The following is a 23,330-nucleotide window of genomic DNA, read 5'->3' on the forward strand; positions in this document are numbered from 1 at the left end:
TTTTGTGTACTTATTTTAATCTTATTTAAGCAGTAAGTGCACAAAATAATAAATTTCCTTTTTTATATCTTCTTTTTATAGATCATCCATTGGGGCAAAGAATTCAGTGACATCGTCTTGGCCACTCCCACCCGGTCACATGACCGGCAAGCCACACCCACCTGGTCACATGGCTGGCAAGCCACTCCCACAAAGGAGGCCACACCCACAGAGTAGGTTCCAAATTTTTTTGAAACCCACCACTGTTCTAGCTCCTGCCACATCTGTCTTGAGTTATTATCTTCCAGATGCTTCTCTACCTTTTGTTTGTATTTCTGTTTAACCACCTTAATACCTCTTCTCAAGTCTGCCTTGGCCTCATTATATTTGTCTTCATTTCCTGCCTTGAAGGTGGAGTTTCGGGCTCTCAGAAGTGTTTGTACCTCTGCTGACATCCAGGGTTTACGATTACTGTCAACTCTGATGCACTTGTTCACTATTTAATGTATGAGGGTAAAGCATAAGTGAATTCTTGCAGCTCCAAATGTTCAAATATACTCTAGTCGGTAGCCTCAAAGCAGTTCTGCAGCTGGCAGAGTGATCCCTCAACTGGCCGTATCCTTTTCCTAAGGGGGGATATACTTTGGGCATATAGCAGAGAGATGTGGTCAGACATATCCAGATGGGCGAGGGGGATTGCTCTATATGCCTATTTTAAATTTGAGTACATATGTGTTCTTACCTCTGGTGGTACACTGCACATACTGCACAAACTTAGGGAGAACAGACTTTAGACAGGCTTGATTAAAATCCCTAGCCATGAAAAAAGTGCCCTCAGGGTAAGTTTACTGCTGCCTCTTGATGGCGTCTTACAGTGGTGGTTTACGGATCCCATTGCAACTGGTATGGTGCAATGGGACCGGGCGTCCACCACATGCACATGCACAGCATGTGCATGCGTACTTACTGCGCTATGCTTCAGCTGCTCGGTGGAGCATTGCGCAGATGCCATACACTCCAAACGCATAAGCCCCAATTGGCTCAAATACAGATAAGTAAGGCAAGCAGACGGATGGGCCCTCCAGAGCACTGTACTGGAACGGTACCTGGTGCTCCCAGCAGGCACCGGTACGCCCATACCGAAGTGTACCAGTCATATCCCACCACTGGTGTCTTATAACTTAGAGAGTGCTGTGCTAACATTTGCATCAGGTGGCATATAGAGAGTGGTGATAACTATAACAGAAATCTCTCTAGGTAAATAAAATAGCTGACAAATTGCAAATTCCACATCTGGAGAACAGTGTGTATAAGTAAACTCTATTGTTAGTACACCAGTCATTATGTGTGTAAATACAAAGTCCTCCACCTTTGCTTTTACCGGAGTTGCTGTTTCCATCAAAATGGTGTATGATGCAGTTAGTTAGCTTCACTGATGTATCTGGTACAAGTGGATGAAGCCAGGTCTCTGTGATGATTATCACATAGCAGTTGTGAATGAGCTTATTCGCTGCCATCCATAACTCTAGTTCATCAGTTTTGTGGGCAAAGGATCTAGAGTTGGTTAGAAAAATGCTTGGTAATGCTGGTCTGTGGGGCTGCTTCTGTAATCGAACTAGCAAACCAGCTCTGCATCCCTGTTTCTGCTTCTGCTCTCTTTACTGCATCGTAGGCCCAATAACAATTCATGGAGAGCCTGGCAGTCCTACTATGTTCCTCTGTATATTATAAGACTGCTGGATGTCACTGATAATATCTAGTTGACTAGAAGATCCAATCTTTAGTAACTTCCGCGGATATAGACTACTTTTTGCCTTCATACTGCACTGTGACACCAGGAGCTCAAAGCCGCAGTGTCTATGTGCGCCACCATCGTGTGTGTGTGTGTGTGTGTGTGTGTGTGTGTGTGTGTTGGGGGGTGTTGGGGTGTGTGTGTTCGGGGGTATCTGTTCTGTCTGTCTGTGTATATGTATGGGTGTGATTACTTTTCTTTTAAAATATTTGTGACAAATACTTTTATAAGCTATATAGACAAACTGATTAGGCATAAAGCTTCTAAACTAGACAACACATTTTCAAGACAAAATTAGCAGTTTTAAAAAACTGTTTCAATTGTCCTCATTTACATTACTTTTTAGCCTGTAAAGCTATCTTATAACAATGATATCTGCTTATTTAAGTGATTAATTTTTGTAATAATCTCTCTATATTAGCCATTGTTGACTATGATTTGAGTTTGGCTGTCAAAATACAGTTTTAGTACAAATCTTAGTAATAATTTGAACCTATAAATAGTTTGGGTTAAAATCCAAAATATGAACTTTGTGTGAGATGTTAACTATGTTAACTATTTTTTCTCTTAATATTTGAGAGATTTTCTTTTAAAATTTCCCTCCCAAAAGGAAATTCAACTACAGTACAATATCATAGTCAAATAACATAGGAAGGAAAACAATATAAGACACTCATAAAAAGGCCTCTAAATCAAACGCTTCTTAACAACAATTGCAATGGAATAGAATTTAGTTATCTATATCTATCAATTGACTGATTTTCCTAATAAAAAGATACATAACGTCCTTTGCGGGCCCACCACTTGTTAAGGAGGAGTGGAAATGTTAGATTGGTTAGCCTGCTAACATAAAAAGTACAACACACAAATGATTTTTTTTTATTTAAATTTTTTTTAATTTTTAATTTAAAACAAGTACAACATCTTTCTTTACATGCTATAGAAAGTGTATCAGTCGGTCACAAATAAACTTTCGTACATCTCCTCCACAGTCAACAAACATAACTCATGTTAACTCAAGCATTTTAACTCAAATATTCATACATATCACCATCATCATATATCCATTTTCATTTGACTGTAATTATTATTTAAAAATATTGATAATAATAATAATCTTAAACAATACATGCCCACACCAGTGGGAAAAGAAAAAGACAAAAAGACAAAAAGAACAAAAGACAAGGCAGGGAAAACACACACACACACACACACACACAAAGAATACAGGTATATATTATATAAAAAAATAGTATATCAGCTGGTTACAACATGTTTTGGTGCATCTCTTCCATTAATTCATATTAATTCAAATATCTTAACTCAAATGTTTACCATATTGACATCATTATACCTCCACTTTTAGTTAACTACAGTGATTTAAACATCCTTCAACCTTAACTATGCCAAAGAGTTAATCCATAACCACATGCTGACATTTCATTTACTTGTTTGTAAAATCCTCTATTAACATCAAAACCTCATATCCTATTTTAGCTGAACATCCATAATATTTAATACCAAAAATTCCATCTTCCATGCAGTATAGTTTATTATCATTCTCCCTTCTTTATGTAGTTATATCGTATATCATAGCATTTTCCCCATATTAATTAACATTTAACTGTATATATTTTATTTTATTTTTTAATAGTGATAATAGTGATAATTATTGTGATTAATAATCTTTATATATAGTCCAAAAGTATTTCCAACCTTCCTCTCTCATATCCAATTATTATTTATCATATCAACTCCACATTATATACATTACTATCAATATCAATTATTATTCAGCTATATTTATTACAAATAAGAGTAATTAGATTTAGCTCATTTTAAGTTGTATTCTTCCATCTGTCAGCCTATGTCTCTCCAATAACAAAACCTTCTCAGTCCTATTGCCATTCGTTGAATAGATTTACCAAATGTTTTTATAAGCAAGTCCAAACAGGGATATCCAAACAGGGATTTTTGCTCAGGATGTCTCTGATGAGATAATAATGTTGTCCCAGGCTTGTTAAACTTTTCAAATCGACTTTAATTCTCAAGGGTGGAATTAAGAAATCTGCCAATGATGTTTCATAAAGTGTAGATTCTTTAATACTTCTCATTTCTCCTGCAATCTGTCTCTTAAAATGAATCTTCTGTATAGCTCCCCCCCTTTCCAGCATTGCATTTCTTTCTTCCTCCGAGATAGACCAGACGTCATTTCTCACAATTTTCATTTGTATTTCAGGAACATTCAAACATTCCACGTTCTCACCTTTTCCTTCATATTTTAATGTCAAATAATCCAATTTTTTTTCAAATCTTTGATATGAATCAAACAGCTTCCGAAATGCAAAAAAAAGTATTTGAAATGAGCCCTTGGGAATATAATTCGACGCCATGTTGTGTCGCAGTTGGAGACTTTAAGATATTTGAAAGTAAAAACACACTGGGAGCTGTGCGATCTTATCTGATCTTAGACCAACACAGCCAAGCAATAAAAGTGTCAGATCGTGAAGGGCCAATTTGTAGTAGGTTAGATTTACAACCCACTTAGAAAGAGTCAGGGGGGAATGTTGAAGAATTCCTTAAAGCGTTTAAGAAATAGGGTAACCACCGGCCATAAATCCATTAAAAAAAAAAACCAATTCGCCGCTAGATTCTTCTGTTCTTTGGTTTCAATTAGCTTAAATTTTAGTGCGGACCGTCTCTCTTCGAGTAATAAAATCAGCTTACCAGTTGAATCCACTTTCACCATTCTTAGGGGCAACCTGCAGTTTCAGTTAGCATGCAGCTAATCCAGAAAGGAGTTGGCAGGAGGGGTTAATTCCAAGCCCCCCCAGAGACTTTGCGAACGTCTCTGAGGTCACTGGATCTCCCCTCACCTTTCACTGTCTCTACGGGACAGCTAGGGTCCGACGACCCGTCCAAAAATTCCTTCGGAATAGGGGAATTTCAGGAGTAGCCTGAAACTCCGTCTTCTCACTGCTAAGCCCTGCCTTCTTTCGAACACACAAATGATTGTAGCATCATGAACATAAATATTCTGAAAAGGACTATTACCCTAATATCCTTCCAATGTTTTTGAAAGTAAAATGTTCAACTTTTCTGGATTAGCAAAGATAGGTTTTTGTACAATTACATAAAATAATTTTTAAAATATATGGTTTAGAGAATAGTCTACAGAATACATTTCTGTTTTAAAGATTGAAGCTCTATAAGGAGTTTTGGGGGACAAGGAATTAACAAGGATTGAAATGAAAGACCATATTAGGTTGGACTTTTTTTGCACAAAGAAAATAAATCTACTAAACTATTTATGAAAATTAGTTTTTGCCAATACTTGACATGGTAAATTCTATCACAGAGATAAAGACAAACTTCAAACAATGTAATGTAAAGAAACATGAATCTGAATTCATATATTTTTAGATTATATTGCTTTTAGGATTCTTGGATCCATATATTGTAGGAAGAGTTATGCCTCATATTCGAGGAACTAAAGAACTTGTGCTCTAAAATAGTTTGACAGTTACAGAATTTAATTTTGAAGACAGGAGAAAAAATTAGATAGGTAAAATATATTTTACCACTTGTTAATATAATAGAGTTATATATTAAATGTACTCTTATTTATGTCAAATAATTCCCACAAAAAGAATGAAAAAACCAATTTACCATGAAAAACTGTAAAACCAGTATTATTAAACCAAATTAATTTGAATTGAATACTTTATTTGACAAAGTGTAATTAGACACAGCATTTAAAAATGCAAGTAAAAAAATAGGGACTACCTTTGGTCAGAAGGTTACAGCGTTCTGTGCGCCTTCGGCATTTAGTCATGCCAGCCACATGACCATGGAGACATCTTTGGACAGCTCTAGCTCTTTGGCTCTGAAATAGAGATGAGCACCGCCCCTAGAGTCGGGAACGACTAGCACAATATGTGTGAGGGGAACCTTTACCCTTAATTAGATACAGAAGGAATTTTAAATGTGTTAAAGTTAATTGAATTTGAATATTTAAGGGTTCTGTGTATGTATTTATTTATTTTTTATTTTTCCAATTTTAATTTTGTTCTTTTATCCAACGCAACAAACAAAATTCATTGTATAAATCATATCTAATTTATAAATATTTTTCTGATTCTTTTGCAGGGTTGGGAAGAAAGTGTGGATGCTTCTATCTCTCATTTGTTAAAAACATGTCTGTCCAAAAGTTCTAAAGACCATGCTCTTATACTTTTTAATCAATTATGCATCCCCAAGGATACTAATAGATTGAAGAAGCACATAACTTTACTCTTCGATAGACTGGCAAAAGGTGGTCGTATGTCTCTAAACACAGACCTAGACTGTCACCAACCTGTGCTTTTGTCAGGTAAGTTGTTTGATATACATTTATGTGCACCCAGTTTAGAAAAAAGGAATGTAGCTTTAGTGAGATTGTTTAAATTTCCTGCTAAAATGGTTATAGGAAAAGAAAAGAAAAGACTTGTTTCTCCTTTAAAAATTCCAAATAAATATGAATAAATATGCTAGTGGAATTTTTATGGCAAATATTTTTAGAATGGCATGTATTTCTGTAACATTTAACAAGATCCATTATGTTTTCTTTCTAACCAATAAAAAGTGGATTTGAGAATAAAATCATTTTGAACCTCCATTTGTCTAAATGTGATAAATAACTGCCGTATTTACGAAATAAAAATAGATAAATACAGAGATTAATGTATCCCAGATGATCATTTCAAGCTGCCTTTAAGATAACCAGTAAGTTCAGCTGAAAGTCACACAAGTATATAATTCTACTTTAACTACTTGTGAAATTCATTTAAATTGCTTTTGCCTGAATGGTGCAAATATGGGGATATCCATGAGATTCTTCTTTCCTTTGCTGCAACGTTAATTTTTATATTTAATGAGTGGATATATTTAATAAGTCAAAGGGAAAGAAGTGTTTCAGATCTTTATGTATACCTTTGGTAGAGTTTCACAAAAGCAAGATGTCCAGATCAATGCTTCTGAAAATAAATTGTCAAGTTCTGTTTTTTTGATCCCATAACAATTTTTTGATATTATGGTTCTGAACTATTCTGTCGCAAATATTAATTGTATGTTACAGGTTTTGTCTTAATTTATCTCATTTTTCTTTATCAAACACATTAAAAATACCCCTGTGAAAACAACTGTGCCAAACCAATTAAAATATTGAATCAGTATTACGTTTAGTACTGTTCAATATATATATTACATGGCTTAGGACCAGGATATCTGAGAGACCGCCTCCTGCCACATACCTCCCAACGGCCGATAAGATCTCACAGGTTGGGCCTTCTCCGGGTGCCGTCGACCAGATAATGCCAGCTGGCGGCCCCTCGGGGGAGGGCCTTCTCTGTAGCTGCTCCGGCCCTGTGGAACGATCTACCCGTAGAGATCCGGACCCTTCCCACTCTCTCGGCCTTCCGAATAGCCACTAAAACCTGGTTATTCCGGCAGGCCTGGGGCTATTGACTTCATGAACGAGGTCCAGCCCCACCTAGACGGAATGTGTGGTGTGTTGTTTTTAAATTTGTTTCTCTGTCTATTTTTAACTCTTATCTTTTATCTTGTTTTTGTAAGCCGCCCAGAGTCCTATGGGATTGGGCGGCATATAAATTTATTAAATTACTAATTACTAATTAAATATATATATATATGATAGTATTGAAACAGAATATTCACATTTGTCTAAATTAAAAGAGACTTCCGGTTTGGTGTCATAGCAGTACAGTCAAGAGGAAGCTGGGCTCGGCTTTCCATGATTGATTTCATCCTGCCAGAGGTCTCCAAGCGGGTCAGAGTTGCCCTGTAGAGGCAACGATAGAGATGGAAATCCTGTAGATCACATTCGATCTAGGAAAACGGTTAAACTGTCAGGACAAAGGCCTAGCTGCACTTGTGGAACTTGCTTGAAGCTATTGACAATCTTTTATTGAGATAAAAGCTGTGAAAGAAAGATTATTAACATCATGCTCTGAAGCTGGGTAAGACTACTTAAACTCTATCCCCTCAAGATAGAGTTTAACATCTCCAAGCCCCTCAAGATGTGATTGGAGGAAGGAGAAAATACATGCTTCCCCCTTCACCAGAGGAAAAGAAGCTGCAGTCAAACAAACGAGGGACCGCAAAGGGAAATTAAAATAGAAAACCAGAGCAAACTTATAATGGAAAAAAACTTATATGGCAAACATTGAAAACCTTTATTAAAGTTTTATTAAAGCTTTGGAGAGCAAAGACTATTCAAAATAATTAATCAAAGAATACTAAACTCTATTTGTGTTACTAACTCTTGAAGAATTAATTGAGGGATAGTGACTCCTTGTGTAAAGAGGAGAAAATTGTTGAAACGTCTTATATGTAAAGAAAGGATGTGGCTCTAATGCCCTGATGGTGAACCTATGGCATGTGTGCCACAGGTGGCACGCGGAACCCTCTCTGCAGGCACACCATTTGCCCCAGCCCAGCTCCACCACACATGCACATGCATGCGTGCCTCCGGAGCTAGCTGGGCCTCTGCTAAGGGCCAGGGCAAGGGATGCATGAACATGTGCGGGGAGGGGTGGGTGCTTGCATTGCGCAGTGAACTCAGGTGGGCTGGATGTTAGTATGAATGGACTGGCCCCGCAGTTCTTTCTCGCTCAGTTGGAGGCTTCCTTCAGCCTTCAAACAGTTTTTTTTGCTTCCAGGTTGATGCAGAAGGCTTTCTAGGCACAAAACAGGGAGGAAAACCTGTGCTTTCTGCGCCTCATTTTGGAGCCCACTGCTACTTGGGTAAGAAGGGCAATAATGAAGGCAAGGAGAAGAATGGCTAGGCTTTGTGCCAGCCAACAGGGAGCAAGTCAGGCAGTGTTGACTGGTTGGGGAAGGGGCAATCATGGTACTTAGGCGGCTGCCTCTGCCAGCAGCTTCCATACCCCGACTGAAGCTGGAATTCACTGTATTGAGGGAAAAATGAGAGGCCCTGATTGAATGGGGAGGACAAGGAGAAAAACTGTTGCTATGTGTGCTCTGACTAAAGCAGGGGTCATGCCCTTGTTTGCTCTCTCTCTCACACACACACACAGTGGAGAGCCCTCCTCCTCTCTCTCTGTCTGTCTCACTGCAGGTGGAGCTTCAGTGCCTGGCTTGAAGGGCACTCAGGTAAGCCAATGTGGGGTGTTGGGAGGCAGCTCTGCACCCCCTCCCTTGCTTCATACTCAGCCCTCCCCCACCTCACTGCTCAGGTGTTGCCCATACCATTGCCAGCTGTTTGGGTGCACTGGCTGAAGTACAGATCGCCCTCTCTGACACACACACACACACACACACACACACACACACACACACCACTTACCCTCACTGTCTCTGTCTTGCCCCATTTGCATGCAAGCATGCTCCATAAGACAAAGGAGCCTCATTAAGTAGTTAAGTGGAAAGTAGTTGAGGGGAGGGGAGGGGAGGAGCAGGAGACTGGCAGGCAAACACTTTTCACACCAAGAATGAAAGTTTTTGGGTCCCTGACTGCAAAAGAGAATGGGTATCTGAATCTGCACAATATTATAGCATCCAGGAGTATCCATTCTCAGCACGAAGAGCATTTTCCAGCCAATTCTCCTCTCCCTTCTTTAAAGGCAAAGAAACAGAGAAACAAGGCAGGAGACAATTGTTTGCAAGATAAGTGAGTCCTTGTTGCAGAAAGGGAGGGAGAAGCAGGAAGTATCTTTGTGTGTTGGGGAGGCCTTGAGGTCTGTTCTATCAGTACCCCCACCCCCCATGGCCTTTCCACCCTGAGATACCTCATGGGCATATTGGTATTCTTGAATTGTGAGCTCTTAGGAAAGTATACCCTCCTTGTGTATTGCAAACAGCTACTTCCAGTGGGGAAAACAGCACAAAGCAAGTGGGGAAAATAGTTTCTTTTTCTATATTTCCAGTCTGAATTAGTCCATGGCAGGGTTCCTGCAGAAGAGTTCTTTTAAGGATCATTATGTATTAATAGAAAAGCAACTAATTTAGCTCTGTTCTTAAATACTAAAGTTGTTGCACATAAAAAACAGAGGAGCTCTAATCAACAATCAGAGCCATTATTTTGACAGTTTTGCTGTACTGTAGTCCCCATTAAATACAAGCATGGAATAAACTGAGCCTGTTTGTTCTCAGTCTTTTAAGTGGCTACTAACAAAAGTGGCATTTGATCACAAGGCAAGAAATGTTTCCCCTTTTGCATTTGTGCATCCAAGAAGGGATAGGAAAGACAAAGAAAAAGAAGGAAAGAGGGGAAGAGAGCAAGGAAGCAAAAAGAAGGAAAGAGGGGAAGAAAGAATGAAGAGGAAAGAAAAAGAAGAGAAGGAAGGAGATTACAATGAGAGAGAGAGTGAGGGTGTGAGGTAAATTCTGCCTTAGCACATGATCACCAGCAGCCCTGCTGCCTTTTACCATCCCCTTGCCCCTCTTCCTGACCTCTCCTGGTGGTCTCCCATCCTATCACTGAGGATGTTGGTGGAGATTCGTACCCTCACCACCGTCCAGGCCTTCTGCATAGTCCTTAAGACCTGGCTAGCCCGTCAGGCCTGGGGACAAAGATAATTGCCCCCACCCGAATGATGAATGAATGTTGCTCATTATCTTATTCTATGTTTTGTCTGTGCTATTGTTTGTATATCTCTCCCTTGATTTTATGTAAGCCGCCCTGAGTCCCCTCAGGGAAAAGGGCGGCCTATAAATGTTAATAAAACCCTAAACCCTAAACAAAACCAGGTCTCATAAAGAGAGGGAGTTGGCCTCCCTCTGACATACTTTGTCCTCTTGCACACACCATGGGCAACCAAGGAGAGCAAGCACAGCAGCAGTGAGAGCTGGACATGCCAACCATGGTTACGCCCCCCTGCCCCCCTGAAGTCAATGACAATGGTGCCCTCATTGAAATTGAGTTTGACACCCCTGGACTAACAGATGAGCTGAGTGCTGCATGTGTTGCTCTCAAAGATTATCAGCGTGCACACAATAGCAAAAGTCACCTTAAAAAGCATGCCAAATGCAAATGTTTACCTTTCAATAAAAAGGTGTTTGTATCATTGAAAGCGCTGTTGTTGTTTTTCCAGAGATAAGATGCTAATCATTTATGAGTTGTTTTTTCTAAACTAAAAGCTCATTATTCAGGTTAAATTGCCGTGTTGGCACTCCGAGATTAAAAAGTGGATTTTGAGTTGCGGTTTGGGTATTCAGTCTCTAAAAGGTTTGCCATCACTGCTCTAATGCCTAGGCATAAATAACTGCTGATGATCTTGACGCAAGAGTTTATCAGCTGAATAAGACACAGCTGGCAAATAAAGAGAACAAGGCAGTGCACTGTTTATAATTTGATGGGATTTATTGTTTGGATTAGTTAAAGATGATAGGCTATTATGGATTACAAACATTGATTGACTTGAATTTATTTTGGACTAGACAAACTGGTTATATACAACTGAGAGTTTGGATTAGAAATATTGGTTGAACTGGAACTTTGACTGAACCTTATTTTGGTTTGATGGACTCAAATATTGGCTTATTGGAAACTGTTAGATTATAAAGCCTATAGATAAAAGAGAGTATAAATTGTATAGTTAAAAGTTGTAAGATTTAAGATGTAATTTAAATTGCTTTTTGATAAGTTGTCTGTATTAGACAATGTTACTATATTATTAGTGTTAGCTGAAGAACTGAACATTTGCTGGGGGCAATAAAAACAAGTGGCTTAAATTTCACTAAAATTGGTAAAAAGACTTTCTCCTCAGTACCTTCCTCTGAGGCTCCTAGTCCTATGCACCAAAGTTTGATAGATTTAATGCTCCATCAAGAAAAATCTAATAATTTTCAAAAAGAAATGCAGACAATGCTGCAGATGATTCAGGAAGCAAATTGGTTTTTTAAAAAAAGATGTACGAAAGAATAATGATGAGATAAAAGTGAGATAAAAAACAATCAACACAAGATGAAAGAAAATATACAAAGTAAACAAACAGATCCTTAACATATATTCCCGAGTAGAAAATTTTCAACCAAGGGTTACAAAGAATGAACAAAGAATTCAAAAAACGGGAGATAAAACAGAAGAAATGGGGAAAAAAAGATGGAAGAAATAAAGGAAGAAAACCAAAGATTGACAAAGGCAAACAAAAATCTGGAATATGCAGTAGCAACATTAGAAATGGAGAAAGCTTCATACATAATAAGGTTTCTTTCATATATATATATTTTATTATGTTTTCATTCTATACAATCACATATTTACTGTGCTTAATCAGGGCATATAACATTGAGTAATAAACACAGCCCTCACTTATATAGAAAATGCCCTCTACAATACAAACCCAATATACCACCTTGGCCCACCATACACCCACTTTCAACCCCCTCCAACTTTCATTCTTCCTTCTCACCCCTCTACGCCTACTTCCCCTCCCCTTCTTTCTAACCCTAACCCTATCACTCCCTCTAATCCATTCCCTCCCTCCCTTCTCCTCCTCCTCTCTCTCACCCTCTCCACCCTCCTTCTTCTTTCACTCGACTCTTTCCTTCGGTATATTTCTATTACCTTCCAGTATATTTGGTTTGTTCTATTTTCACACTAACATTGAAAAGCCACAGTATACAAATGCAATCATGGAATTTAACACATATTGTATTTCCCCCCTCCCCCCTCCCCCTAAATCCCCACCTCCCTTCCCTTCCCCCGACTTCCCAAAGACCATACGTGGTATAACTTTTGGACAATCACAGTCTAAAATATCTCTACATTGAACTCAACTTCTTACTGTTACCCAAATTTTAAACAATTTAAATTGTTACTGATGCTAAGCATAAGCTATCTGGAGTTTCTTAGTCCCATATTTACTTTTTATGTAATCAATCCATTTTTTCCAGTCTCGTTTATATCTCTCGTTTGAATGTTCTTTGAGATATGCTGAAATTTTGGCCATTTCGGCTAAGTTCATAACTTTCAAAGTCCATTTTTGAATTGTAGGTAAATCTTTCTTCTTCCAATACTGCGCCACCAAGAGTCTTGCTGCCGTTATTAAGTACAGAACCAAATTAGTCTCTGCTGCTGTAAAGTCAATACATATACCCAGTAAGAACAACTGGGGGGTGAATTTTATCCTTCTTTTGAAGATGTTTTGCAGGATCCACCATATTTTTATCCAAAATGCCTTGACATTATGACATGTCCACCATATATGAAAATATGTAGCATCACAAGAACCACATCTCCAACATTTAGGTTGAACATTTGGATACATAGAGGCAAGCTTTTTAGGATCTAGGTGCCATCTATAAAACATCTTATAAAAATTTTCTCTCAAGTTTTGTGCTTGTGTAAATTTCACATTTCTTACCCAGATTCTTTCCCATGTTTCAAGCATTATTGGTTCCTCGATATTCTGAGCCCATTTTATCATACAATCCTTAATCAGTTCCGTTTCAGAATCCATCTGTATTAGTACATTATATATCCTCTTTATATGCATTGAGCTTTGATCTCTTATTTGTTTAAACAAATTATCCTCAACTTTTACAAAACCAATTTTTGATCTGTTTTCCACCTAGCCTGTAGTTGACCATACTGAAACCACGTTTGAACTACCTTCTCTTCTTTAAGTACCTCTAAAGATTTTAGTTCCATCACCCCTCTTTCTGAGATAAGAAGTTGTCTATAGGTGGTTCTATCGTGTTTTTGTTCTACATTCATATTTTCAATTGCATGTCTAGGAATTGCCCACATGGGCACTTTATCATTTAATTTATGTTGATATTTTTTCCAAACCTGCAATAAAGCATTTCTTAAGATATGATTTTTAAATTTCTTATCCATTTTTTTGTTAAATAACAGGTAAGCATGCCAACCATATAACAAGTCATATCCCTCGATATTCAAAATTCTGTCATTAGTTAGATGAATCCAGTCACTAATTGCAGATAATGCCACTGCGTCATAGTATAATTTTAAGTTAGGTAATTTCAATCCTCCTCTTTCACGTGCATCTTGCATTATTTTCATCTTTACCCTCGGCTTCTTTCCTGCCCACACAAATTTGTTAATACCCTTCTGCCATTCTGAAAGATTCGCATCTCTTTTAAGTATTGGTAACATTTGAAAAAGAAATAAAATTTTTGGTAAAATGTTCATTTTTACTGCCGCTATTCTACCCAGCAAGGACAAATGCAGTTTTTCCCACCTTTTCAACTCCAACTGTATACTATGCCAAAGTGGTTCATAATTATGCTTATATAATTTCCCATTTGAGATTAAAATATTAACTCCAAGATATTTAACTTTTTTAACTACCTCACATCTTAGCATCGCCCCCAGTTCTACCTTCTGTTTGATAGTCATATTTATAGCTAATATTTTGGTTTTTCCTAGATTTATTTTAAATCCCGAGACTTGACCATATTGATTGATCGTGTTCAATAATACCCTACTAGATTCCTGCGGTTGTTCCAATATTATAACCAGATCATCCGCAAATGCACGGACTCTATATTCTTGCTGTCTAATTTTAATCCCTTTTAGACCGCCCAAGCCCCGTATCTTATTCAACAGTATTTCCAAAGTTATAATAAACAATAATGGGGACAGAGGACAGCCCTGTCTTGTACCTTTTTCAATTTGAAAGGAGTCTGTCAGACTTCCATTGACAATGATCTGGGCTGTTTGCTGCTGATATATTGCACCAATTGACCGTAAAAAGCCATCTCCTATCTGCATTTTTTGCAATGTCTTCAGCAGGAATTGCCAATTAACTCGATCAAAGGCTTTCTCCGCATCCAAAAATATGAATGCGGCCGGGATTTGATTGTTCTTTCCCAGGTATTCTAAAGCGTTAATAATTAATCTAACGTTGTTCTTCATCTGTCTGCCCTGTATAAAACCAGTTTGATTGGTATGTATCAATTGTTGAATTACCACCATTAGCCTATTTGCTAATATTTTAGTAAAAATTTTATAATCTACATTGAGTAATGAAATAGGTCTATAATTTTTTGGTTGGGTAAGGTCTTGGTCTTCTTTGGGTATCAACGATATGAACGCAGTCTTCCACGAAGGGGGCACTTCCCCTCCCGATTGAATTTTATTGAATAGTTCTCTGAGGGGTTCTACCATTTCTAACTGTAAATTTTTATAATAAACAGCTGTTAAACCATCTGTGCCTGGTGCTTTCCCTAACTTTAATTGTTTAATTGCCTGCAAAATTTCCCCAGAGGTTATAGGTTGATTCAGCTTATGCCTATGTTCTTCTCTAACTAGGGGAATTTTCTCTTTATCTAGGTATTTGTCTATATCTACGTCCTTAATTTTATCCCCTTTATACAACTCTGTAAAAAATTCCCGAAATACCTTTTGAATCTCTTCCTGTTGAAACACTTCCTTCCCTCTGTAACACAATTTGGATACATTTCGAGCTTTCCTTTTTTTTCTAATCTGATAAGCCAACCACCTACCGGGTTTATTTGCATTGCAGAAAGTATTATGTTTAGCATATAATAAACTGGTGGCTACCTGGTCAGAGATCAGCATATCAAACTGAGATTTTAATATAGCAATTGTTTCCCTAATCTTTGTATCTCCTGGATTCAATGTTAATTCTGACTCTTTCCCTTTAATTTCCTCTTCCAATTCTTTTCGTTTTTGCCCTTGTTTGTGTCTATGTATTTTGTTTATATTCATTAATACTCCTCTCATATACGCTTTGCTTGCATCCCATACATATTCCATAGATGTACCCTTATTCATATTGAGAACAAAATATTCCGATAGCAATTTTTTACAATCATTAACATACTTTTCATATCTAAATAAGTTTTCATTCAACCTCCAGGACCTTCTTGCCTGGGCTACCCTTCCCAATTCCATCCAGACTGGATTATGATCTGAAAGAACTCTCGCCATAATCTTTGTCTTCTTCACCCTGCAAAGTAAATCATTTGTAATTAGTATAAAATCAATCCTTGAAAGAGATTGGTGTCTGTTGGAAAAAAAGGTAAAGTCATATTCTTCTGCATGCCTCTCGCGCCAAGCGTCTCGCAATTCAAAGTCATCCAGCATGTCAAAAAAGGGTTTGGGTAACTTAGCTCGGAATTTGGTGTTCGGGCGAGATGTCTTCTTATCTCTTTTGGTGTCGATCACGCCATTCCAGTCACCCAATAATATACAAGACTCAAAGTCCCACTGTACTAATTTAGCATGGAGATTTCTATAAAATCCATCTTGTTGTTGGTTAGGAGCATAAATTCCCAAAAGTAACGTCTTTTTCCCTTCTAAGATTAAATCTAATGCAATATATCTTCCGAAGGGATCTGCTTCAATTAGCTCAGCTTTAATGTCTTTTCTTAAGTATACTACTATGCCGTTTTTCTTTTCCATGGTTGAGGTCGCAAAATGTTGGCCCAGTTTGGGGTTAAACAAATATTTTTGATCGGTTGATTTGATATGAGTTTCTTGCAAACAAATTATGTCATTCTTAAACTGTTTGAGATAATGAAATATTTTCTTTCTTTTCTGTGGAGAGTTCAGTCCGTTAACATTCCATGTCAAAATCTTAGTTGTCATTTTTGGTTGCCTGAAGCTTTTTTAGAGCCTCCCGCAAGGCCTGTCTCACCTTTGGTTTGGCTCCTCCCACAGCTTCTGAGCTTGTTGCAGTAGCTCCTTGATCAGTGGCCAACGATTGTTGAGATTGTTGCATGGTAGTTTGTTTATCCGTTTGTCTGGTGGTCATACGGTTGGATCTTTTTTCCTTGACTCCTTGCCCTTCCGGGAGAGGGAGATGATACATTTTATCTGATGGTTGTGTGGTTTGCTGTTTATCTTGTTCGTCTCGTGGTTTTTCACCATATCCCGAAGATTCAGGGTATCCCATCTTCAGAATCTTATGATAGAAATCACGAGCTTTCCATACAGAACTGAGACGATATCTTTGTTTGTCCATTGTAACTATAATACCGAATGGGGCATCCCATCTGTACTGTATCTGACGCTTTCTGAGCTCTTCCACCAGAAAAGCGTAATCTCTTCTGGCTCTTAGCATTTGAGGTGGTATTTCTTTCAAAACAATCAGATCCTGTCCACCAATTTGAAGCTTAGTATTATAAGACTCTTGTAATATCATATTTCTAGATTGTCTTGTAACAAAGTATATTACCACATCTCGGGGAAGTTGCCTTTGTTTTGCCGCCCACGAGTTAACACGAAAAGTCTTGTCAATCTGCCAATCAAAATTGGATCCCGGTTTTCCCACCAGACGGTCAAAAGCTTCAGAAAACATTTGCTTTAAGTTCTCCTGCTTTTCTTCACGCAGCCCCCTCACTCTTAATGCAAGTTCCATCTGCTTATACTGTATCATAATAATTTGTTTTTCAGCATTATCAATTTTTTGTTCCACCACTTCAGATTTGGATATCAGGTTAGTTTTAGCTTCATTGAGAATTTCTAAATTATCTTCCATTCCAGAAATATATTCTGTTATCACATTCACAATTCCCATCATATTATCATTCATTTTAGTGACCCTAGTATCGAATTTGTCATATAGAACTTCCATCTCATTCCTTATTTCATCTTTGAACTCTAAGCATTTCTAGATTCTGTTCTCTGGATTCTCTAAACATTTCTAAGTTCTGTTCTCTGGATTCTTTGAACATTTCCAAGAAAAATTCTTTTGTTAGTACGTCTCCACTAGGGGGCATAGATGGTGGGGGCTGCAACTTTGTGCCAGGTATGGGAGACGTTTTTGGAGGTAATTTCACAGAGGTTGATTTGGATGCCATTATATTTTGGTTTTAATTATTTATTCTAAGTTGCTAATCCACTGTGCTGTTTGGAGAAAAAGAAATTCCTCCCCCCCCCTTTTTTTTTACAAGGGGTTTTACGGAGGGTTTCAAAAGAGAAAGTCCGTTTGGAATGTTTGGAATGTCTCTGTATCAACAACAAAGAGTCTTTGAAGGCTTTAAGGGAGTAGGTCTAATTAGATTATAAGAAGTTATTCCTTTGATTCTGTACCAGGAAGCCGGAGATAACAAATGCAGAAGCTGTAAACGCCATTTTGAAGACAATTAAACAAAAGAGATTTTTATAACATTGAAGCTGGTATTTCAGATAGGGAAAAATTTTAAAGTTCACAAGTTTGGTCTTTGCTCGTATTGATTTTCAATAGTCTGTTTTCTAAAGATTGTCCTAAGGGGGAGGGGTTCCTGTCTTGTGCTGTAAATAACAGCTGAGAAATTCAGGTCGGAGTTGAATGACTCAGCTTTGGGTTGATCCTCCCCCTCCGTCCACAGCCCAAAAAGAAACAAACTGTGAACTTCAAAGAAGATTCTTACCAGCTGAGATTCCTCACTGCTTTTTTCTTGTCTGAAAAAAGAGTTATCTTCTTGATATTGAGTAGATAACGAACCAGAACTCTGGGGGCAGCTCTGTTAAGCTGCCGACGGCAACAGGCCCCTCCCCGGAAATTCAAAAAACGGGAGATAAAACAGAAGAAATGGAGAAAAAAAGATGGAAGAAATAAAGGAAGAAAACCAAAGATTGACAAAGGCAAACAAAAATCTGGAATATGCAGTAGCAACATTAGAAATGGAGAAAGCTTCATACATAATAAGGTTTCAGAATATACCTGAAGATAAGGAGGAAGATTTAATGAAAGTGATTATGAACCTGCTGGCGGATGCTTTGCAAATTGACAGTTGTAATAATGGAGGAGATTAACCAATTTTACAGGCTAAACTCAAGTTATACAAGAAGACACAAAATGACCAGAGAGGTCCAAGTTAGATTTGTCAAGAGAACAATAAGGGATGAAATATTGAAGAGAGTGAGGAAAGAATCACTACAATATAGAAAAAAGGAAATCACAGTGTGAAACAGATCCCTAAAAGATAAGAGATCTAAGAAGACAATATCAATTTTTGACAACAAAGCTTAATGAAAAAGGAATAAATTTTAGATGGCTGGTTCCAGAGGGGATCATAATTAACTGGAACTCTAGAAGATATATAGACTGGATTCTACCTTTAAGGCAGCAGATTTCTTTGAGAGACATGCAAGCATTTTTGAAGGGAAAACACAAGATGCACAAGAAGATAAGGGACCCAAAAGAAAACAGGAAGAAAAACCAACAGAAGATACAGTGATACAAAATGAAGAAGACAAAGAGAAAAAAACACTGAGCAAGATTAGAATGGATTAGATTAGATTAACAGAATTGGAAGGGATTTTGTAGGTCATCTAGTCCAACCCCCACCCAAGCAGACCCTACACCATTTTTGACAGATGGCAGTCCAATCTCTTCTTGAAAACTTCCAGTGATGAAGCTCCCACAACTTCCGAAAGCAAGCTGTTCCATTGGTTGATTGTATTCACTATCATAATTTTTCTCCTTGTTTCTAGATTGAATCTCTCCTTTGAACAGTTTCCATCCATTATTCCTTATCTGGCCTTCAGGTGCTTTGGAGAATAGCTTGATCCCTTCCTCTCTGGGGCAGCTCCTCTTCACTAGACTAGTCATGCCCAGTTCCTATAAGAAACTGTAAGAAGAGGGACCAGTAAAAAAACAAAGACAGAGAGGAATCACTAGGAAACCAAACCCAAATATAATTAAGGAAGATGGAGAAAAGAAATGGGATTCTTTCAATGAATATAAATGGATTAAATTTCCCTGCTAAATGAAGAAAAATATTTACACAATTACAAAAAGTGGATACAGAAATAATTTATTTGCAAGAAACACACATAAAGAAACAACACTATAAATTTTTAGAATGCCCAAAAATTGGGAAATTATATTTTACATCACAGCAAAAAAAAAAAAAAAAAAAAGAGGAGTAGCCTTATATATTAAAGAATCATTGGATTCTAAACAGATATACTCAGATGAGGAAGCAAGAATTTTGATGGTGGAAATAATTAATTGAAAAAAGATTTTGATAATAGCAATATATGAACCAAATAATAAGCAAGAAAATTTTTACCAAACATTACGCAAGAAAACTTTGGAACTGGAATTTTAATGCAGTTGTGGACAAAACACTAGACTATAAAAGCACTAAATTAGGGAAGAAAGGAAGAAAGAGACTACCTAAGCCTTTTTAAAAAAATGATAGAGGACATTTGTATACAAGATATCTGGAGAGAAATAAATTTGAAAATGACCCAATACACATTTTATTCAAATAGACACAAATCATGGTCTAGAATTGATATGATATGGATGTCCCCGGAACTAAGAATTTGGAGGTGGAAATGGAACGTAGTGTTTGGCACAATCTAGTAAATTTGGTTTGGAGAGGAGTAAAGAAGAACTTTAGGTGGACATTGAACCAAGCCATATTAAGAGATAAAGAATTCACAGTACTTACTCTTTATAACTGAAGTTAACAGTTGCTTTTTCGCAGGATCCAATCTGGGTCGGTCAGATAGTTTAGTCTTCCGAGCTTTCAAACTCATGCTGGAGCCCACCCTCAGACAACTTCTCTCTACATTCACACATGCATACAGTACACAAATACACCTCAGCTTCTACATTATGGTAGAGAGAAGTTCTCTGGGATGGGAACTTGAATCCGAAAGCTTGAAAGAATAAACCTCTGATCCTGGGGACCTACCCAGATTGGATCCTGCAACATTATTCAGAGACAAGTATATATTTGCCTTTATTCATGAGTTGCTTTTTTGGCACCTCCCATAATGAATAGGATGGAGATAAGAAAAATATTTACTATGGATTAAAGAAGATGCCACTTCTATACCCATTATATATTGTTTTTTTCTCAGCTATTTTTTGTTAGTTTTAATCTTACTATTTATATTTTTTATGTTTATATTGTAATTTTTATTTCATTGTAAGTCACCAAGTGTCTTCCACATTACATCTCTTTTCTCATTAAGTGCTCATGCTATGATCCAAATGTATGCTATTATAAAAATATATTATTTGTTATTGAAAATAGTGCGTCTTCTGAGAATTTTGACTGGTAAATTGGGAGATAAATATTAAATATGTGCATTTTAAATGTAAACATAAAGGTACTCTATAGCATTGTGCTATTTTGAAGTTTGCTCAATATTCACTTGCCATCACCTTTGTTATTAAATTAGTTTGGAGTTGATCAACTGGAAAGGAGCACTATTGGCTTGTGTGAGGTTCTCTGCATTTCAAGATAGATTGAAGAGAACAAACACAGATTAACTTTACACTCTATTGAAGGATTTGGAAAATGAAAAAAATGGTAGTGTAAAAATCATATTCATATTGTATCACTACATAGTTTAGGAAGGAATATTATTTTTTACAAAGATATAAAAATAAATTGGTATATAGACTGAAACATGTACAAGCATTGTGTATACATTTAGTCACAACATATTTACCTTTGGCTAAAAAAGGGATTAAAAGGGATAAAAAAAGGGATAAAAAAGGGAAAGAGTAGATTTTACTCCATTAGTCATTGCTGAATATAGGGGATAGTGCCATTGAGCCAGCACTGTCTGGAGACATTCCTGTGGTAAAGTGGTCACCATGACATCATGGAGCATTGTTACCAGAAGCACCAAAGTGCTTTCTATTTATCGTCTCACGTTTGTATGCTTTCAACTGCTAGATTGGCAGGAGCTAGGCAATGATGGGAGCTCATCCAGTTGCATGGTGCTCAAGTCTCGAACTTAGGCTGCTGGCTTTCTGGCTAACAAATCCAGTGTCTTAATCGCTGAATCATTGTACTGCCTCAAGTATCCCATTTTAACAGATAATGAAAATAAAACTTGGATTGTGGTGCAATCTAGTTTACACTAGTCCTAATTCACACAGTGATTTCTTGGTCTAGTGATAATCTGAATTTGAATCTTTAAGCATTGCAATTTATTAGTTTATTTTCCTAGTAGTGTAGGAAAGATGGAGAAGAAAAGTGCATAAATTTGTGATGTATGTTTTAGCTGAAATGTATTGGTGGTGTCTTGTTGAACAAACAAATAGTTCACCTAATTCTTCGGACATATACATTTATGTAGAAACTTGTGTACTTTGATATTTCTGAATTTTATAGTGATTTTCTTTTCAATAAAATGGTTATTGAATTTATGTTTTATTATAGTTAGTATGACTATTAAGCAGTAGCTTTATACAATATGTTATTGTATTTAAATATATTCAGGTATATCTGAAGCAAAGGTGCAGAATTTGGTTCATTTGTTTTGGTTCCCACATAAGCTTTGGAAAATACGTTGAAGTCCATATTCTAGAAAGGGATTGACAAGAGCCAATTTTGGGGGAAAGTTTTTTGAGTTAATAGTAAATTATCTTTCCTACCCAGAAGGCTCAGCATGCCACAAAACAGGTGCTAATATTTTTGATTTGCAAGCCCAGTTTTTCTATCCTGCTCTATTTATTTTTGTTATGGTTTCTTGTGTCATGACTTTTGCAATATGGCACTCCATATTAAAAGCTGTTTTATGAGCATATTATACAGAAACAAATTTATAATTTTTTAAAATGAAAAGTTTTAATAAATTTTACAAATATTTCCCCTTCCCTCCCTCCACCCCAACCCTACCCCCCTCCAACCCTCTCTCCCCCCAACCTCCCAGAGAAAAATACAGGGTATAAACATTTAACAATCATACACTAACATAAGCTAACTAACTATAACATCCTAGCTCCTCTTGTACTTTAACTCCCCTTTTATTAAGCTAACTTTAGATAAATTGTGACATTCCTTGTTCATTCATTCATAGGCTAATTGAAATTTCTTAGTCCGATATTTATTTTGAATGTAATCAATCCATCTTCTCCATTCCAGCTTCTATTTCTCATCGGAATAGTCCTTCAAATATGGTGAGATTTTGGCCATCTCTGCTAAGTTTACTACTTTTAACGTCCATTCTTGAATAGTAGGCAATTCTTCCTTCTTCCAGTACTGCGCCACCAACAACCTTGCTGCCGTTGTTAAATTCAGAATCAAATTAGACTCTATAACTGTACAGTCTGTAATTATAACAAGCAAAAACAGCTGGGGAGTGAACTTTATCCTCTTTTTAAGATTATTTTGAATAATCAACCATATTTTTATCCAAAATGCTTTAACTTTTTTACAGGGCCACCATATATGATAATACGTAGCGTCAACACAATCACATCTCCAGCATTTAGATTGTAAATTTGGATACATACAAGCTAACTTTTTGGGATATAAATGCCATCTATAAAACATCTTATAAAAATTCTCTCTCAAGTTTTGAGCTTATGTAAATTTTACATTTCTTACCCAAATCTTTTCTCATGTTTCCATCATTATTGGTTCTTCAAAGTTTTGTGCCCATTTTATCATGCAGTCTTTGACTAACTCTGTTTCAGAATCTGTTTCTATCAGTATATTATACAAACTTTTTATATGCATTGGACTCTGGTCCCTAATTTGTTTTACCAAATTATCCTCCTTTTGCATGATACCAATTTTCTGGTCTTTTTTCCATCTAGCCTGTAACTGTCCATACTGAAACCAAGTTTGAGTTACCCTTTCC

General features: G+C 37.0%; 1 protein-coding gene across 1 annotated transcript in view; it reads left to right on the top strand.

Annotated features, from left to right (window-relative positions):
- Positions 1 to 23,330, top strand: part of BBS9 (Bardet-Biedl syndrome 9) — a 363,446-nt gene that overhangs the window by 229,008 nt on the left and 111,108 nt on the right. Inside the window, exon 20 of the mRNA XM_087713067.1 lies at positions 5,921 to 6,143. Within this exon, the coding sequence (XP_087569193.1) occupies positions 5,921 to 6,143 (223 nt within the window). The remainder of the gene's footprint in view (positions 1 to 5,920; positions 6,144 to 23,330) is intronic.

Source organism: Thamnophis sirtalis, unplaced genomic scaffold (assembly GCF_051295495.1).
Source record: "Thamnophis sirtalis isolate CommonGarterSnake01/CBP01778 unplaced genomic scaffold, rThaSir2_p1.2 scaffold_4, whole genome shotgun sequence".
Classification (NCBI taxonomy): Eukaryota; Metazoa; Chordata; class Lepidosauria; order Squamata; family Natricidae; genus Thamnophis; species Thamnophis sirtalis.